We start from the raw sequence: 4332 nt of genomic DNA, 5'->3' as shown, positions 1-4332 counted from the left end.
AAATCACTATCGATTTTGAAAGGTGAAATTCATGTTCTACAAAAATTATATACTTTAATTGCACTTTTATTTATTTAAAGAGTATGACAAATTACTCTAACCTAATTGAATCCACCAAGTAATCTCTTTCGATTTTTGGATTCATCCAGGTAGGAACCTGCAGCTTTATCTCAATATATTTATATAACGTAGCTAATATAGTGTGGAACGACTTTTGGTTACCGATTCTATCCGCCAGTCCATGAATAATGCACTAAAAGTTACGGTAGATTTTTAGGAGATATACGAAGTCAACACTTGTTTGGGGAATTAATGTGTATTTGAAAAGACCAAACATGGCAAAATTTGTACTCGATTTGGCTTTGTGTTTGTACATCAAAGGTTGCGTATGTAGAATGTTTAAATAACTATTTCCTGCAATACAAATGATATTAATCAAGAACTGCACTTAATTTGTTTCTAACTATGTAATCATAGTCTATGCTCATCACTAAAATCATTGAAATATGTGTTAAAAAAATTTTTATGAGATTGTTTCAAAAATCAATTTTGTTACAGATTTTCTATTCAATCCGAACTATGTAAAATAATTGTTTTTTATAATAAAAATATCGATTTTTTATTTAAGTCCTAATCAGATCAATCAATATTTTATATATATATATATATATATATATATATATATGAAACCGTCTCACATTAAACCAACTCGAATCGTATATATGTACACGGAGGATGATATCTACTGATAAAAACTAAATTCATACAATATTTGATTAATTAATTCGTGCATGAGGAGCATTCGAATTTTTTATTTTTTCAAAAAAAAAAAAGCATGTTCATGCACCGTACGACGATCATGATCAAGCTCACCGATACGATTTGAGGATGGAGCCGCAGAAGCTACATACGATGGCTTTCCACGATTTCCAATAAAATGGGATATAACAAAACCTCGTCAAGGTTTTCATATCAGCCACCAATGCGCTGTGTCGGCACCGCGAACACATCCCCGCCACCGGCTTGCTCCGCCGCATCACCCTCTTCTGGTCCACCAGAAAACAGAAACAAACCATCAAACGCCTAGGATATTACACCAACCGTGTTCTGTGTATGTATATATATATATATATATATATATATATATATATATATATATCACGGACGTACACGCAGCATATATTTATACATATACATACATAAGAAAAGAAGCACAGAAGTTGAAACCAAGTTTCTTCGTGAACTATATAACATCTGATTTTGGGTTTACAAGAGTTATTTTTGTAGAAGTCTAGGAATCTGGGTTATAGTGGGGACGGGTCTGATATAGGGGCAGTTGGGGGTTGGAGGGGAATTTAAACACGCGTACTAAAGGGCGAATCTCGAATACTTGGTGTATATAGGTTTGTTTCGTAAAAAAATCTTCTTTTGATAAATTGATTTAATTAACATCAATTATTACGGTTATATAGTAATTTTTTCTTGAGACTTTTGTTGACGACTTGGGAGTGCTGTTTATTTAGGTAAAATAATTTTATGGCAAATATAACATCTCAAGGTGATCGCATTAAAATTCATACTGTAATAACGAGATTAATATGGGATAAAAGAAATGTTTGTTTGCATGTTATTAACATCAAATATATCAAAATATAATAATGTTGATTTATCTCTTAGATTTAGGGGATTATTAATGAGAATTAAATGAAAAAGATACGCAAATACAATGTATGTATGCAGTATAACCACACCGAAAGAGCCAGCTACTTTTGACTCAACTAGAATTCGTATTGATTGAACCGAACATGATTAATACGTGTGAAATTTGATGCATTATCCTGCCCAAGAGGTCAATCAATTAAGATACATGATATTGATAATAAGTCCGAGAAAAGTTTTAACTACATGATTCAAGTTTTGGTCAAGCTCAAATATAAATTCACTTGAAATTTGTTTATCGCATTCGAATAATTGTATATTTAGATAACACAAGCTTCTTTGATATGATCCTTTGAACAAATCTTCTTGTTGTTTACAACTTTTTCTTTTTTGAAAAATTAATATGTGACCTAATAATTTGGACTTTCTAATTTGTAAATGTTTCACGATTTGAGGCTACAATTTCAGTCCAAGCACTCTGCCTTATCTCTTCGTTAAATTTCAAAGTGTTCAAACGATCCACGTCATTATAATGTTCCAGCATAAGTTATTTATTGTGCTTTCTATTTAGAGGAAAAAATCGACTTTTACCAAATAAAATATAAGAAAATTTCGGTATATGACCCACATCACTTTGAAAGAAAAAAAATAAAATATTAGTTAGTTGTTGACTATTTTATTTACCCTCCTTCCAATAGCTTAGATATTGAGTTTCACAATTTACGAAATTTCAGTCATTTGATTTTCATAATCTCGTGTTTCTTTTCAATTTGAAAACATGAATGGATCTCATGTGAGACCGTCTTATGTATCTTAATCTGTGAGACGGACCAACCCTATCCATATTCACAATAAAAAATATTACTCTTAGCATAAAAAGTAATACCTTTCAATGGATAACCCAAATAAGAGATTCGTCTCACAAATATGACCCGTGAGACAGTCTCACACAAATTTTTGCCATATGAACATATTACATTTGGAGTTAAGAATAATAATCTCATATTTTAGTGAAAGTTGACATCATTACTTGATTGTACGTATATCGAGATTTCATCTAAGAAATAACACAAACACTTCAAATATAATATGTAAAGATCATAATCAAAGTTGATACGTCCCTAATTCCAACCTTATATAATAAACATATAAAAACGTTATATTAAAATTGCCATCCCTAGCTAGCTTATATTCCTTTCAAATTAAGTTTCCACCTCGATGAGACAATTTATTTCCGTGGGGCCCATTCTCGTTATATATATTTTGTTGACGTGTCGTGTCTATTTGCAATTGCTGAAGAAGTATTTCATTGTCAATATATATAAAAATAATAATAAAAACGGGCCGATTAATTTAATTTTGACCCTGAAATAATCAAACACCACACTTTGTGGATCAAAATGTTGACAATATTGTCCAGGAAAAAAAAAAAAAACCAGCGATGTTAAAAAGAGCATATGCCAAAATATAAACTATTTGCAAATATGTTTTAATAAACGTTTAGGTTTAGAAATTTTATCAATTAAATTTGTCGAAAAATCAATCTATAGAAAAGTTTGCAGCATTTAAACACAAAAAAATGTGATTTTCTAAACTCTTCTTAATGCTTTCCCACAAGGAAGAGGCTAGCTAGGCTATGCTGACCAAATTTAGTCGGTTTAATTAGATATGGTATTTTCAGATAAGTTGATTTTTTCTTCTTGTTTTTCTAATGGCAAAAACTTGTGTGAGACGGTCTCATGGGTCGTATTTGTGAGACGAATCTCTTATTTGGGTTATCTATGAAAAATTATTACTTTTTATTCTATGAGTATTATTTTTTATTGTGGATATGAGTATGATTGATCTATCTTACATATTAAGATCCGTGAAACGATCTCACATGAGACCCACTCTTTTCCAAATACATGCACGAGGGACTTAAACGTACGGTTGTTTTTATTGTTTTGAAAAAAATATTATCATTTTTTTAATGGTAATTGAATTTTTTAAGTAATGTACGGGAATATAAAAATAAGAGAGCTAGTGCTTTTCTTTAGAAAATTAGAATATGTTTTTACAAGTAATAGAGTGTTTTAAAAAAGAAAAACCAAACGTTCCCTACTTTTTTTCTTTTTGTTGTTGAATTTTTTTCTAAAATATTGGAAATTTGTTGTGCACGTATACACAAAATAATAGTACACAAAATAGTGTTTTTAGTTGTTAGTATATATGTTTGGAAAATATATATATATATATTTTTTAATTTTCGGATATGAAAATTCTTTAATGTATATTTTATAACATTTCAAAAATGTAAGGTCTTTTGATTTTACATAAAAACTTATGTAAGGTCTTTTGGCCCACGGGCTGTAGGACAACAAACTTTTTAAAATATGTTTGGCAATAATTGCCAAACATATTTTAAAAAGTTTGTTGTCCTACAGCCCGTGGGCCAATATCTATTACCCGAAATTTTTAATTGGGCTTCTTTCGTAAATCTAAATGGTTCAGATTTGGAAACCGATCAAACTTACCTATATTATACATGTATGTAACGGGGATTTTTAAATATTTATTTTGAATAAGAATATGTTTCTTAAAAAATGATTTCACGTATTTTTTCCGTAAGACATGTCAATCATGTTTATATTTACAATAAAAAAATAACATTTTTGGTATAAAAGTAATATT

The 4332-nt window shown here is 29.7% G+C and overlaps 1 protein-coding gene across 1 annotated transcript; it reads right to left on the bottom strand.

The window, feature by feature from the left end:
- Positions 1–691: 691 nt before the first annotated feature.
- On the bottom strand, positions 692–1182 carry LOC140812738 (uncharacterized). The gene has a single exon (XM_073171098.1). It carries the CDS (start codon positions 1074–1076, stop codon positions 870–872), a length of 207 nt encoding a protein of 68 aa, XP_073027199.1. The 5' UTR covers positions 1077–1182; the 3' UTR covers positions 692–869.
- Positions 1183–4332: the final 3150 nt, after the last annotated feature.

The sequence above is a fragment of the Primulina eburnea genome, chromosome 14 (assembly GCF_022965805.1).
Source record: "Primulina eburnea isolate SZY01 chromosome 14, ASM2296580v1, whole genome shotgun sequence".
Lineage (NCBI taxonomy): Eukaryota > Viridiplantae > Streptophyta > Magnoliopsida > Lamiales > Gesneriaceae > Primulina > Primulina eburnea.
This window is presented reverse-complemented; position numbering and strand designations above follow the sequence as displayed.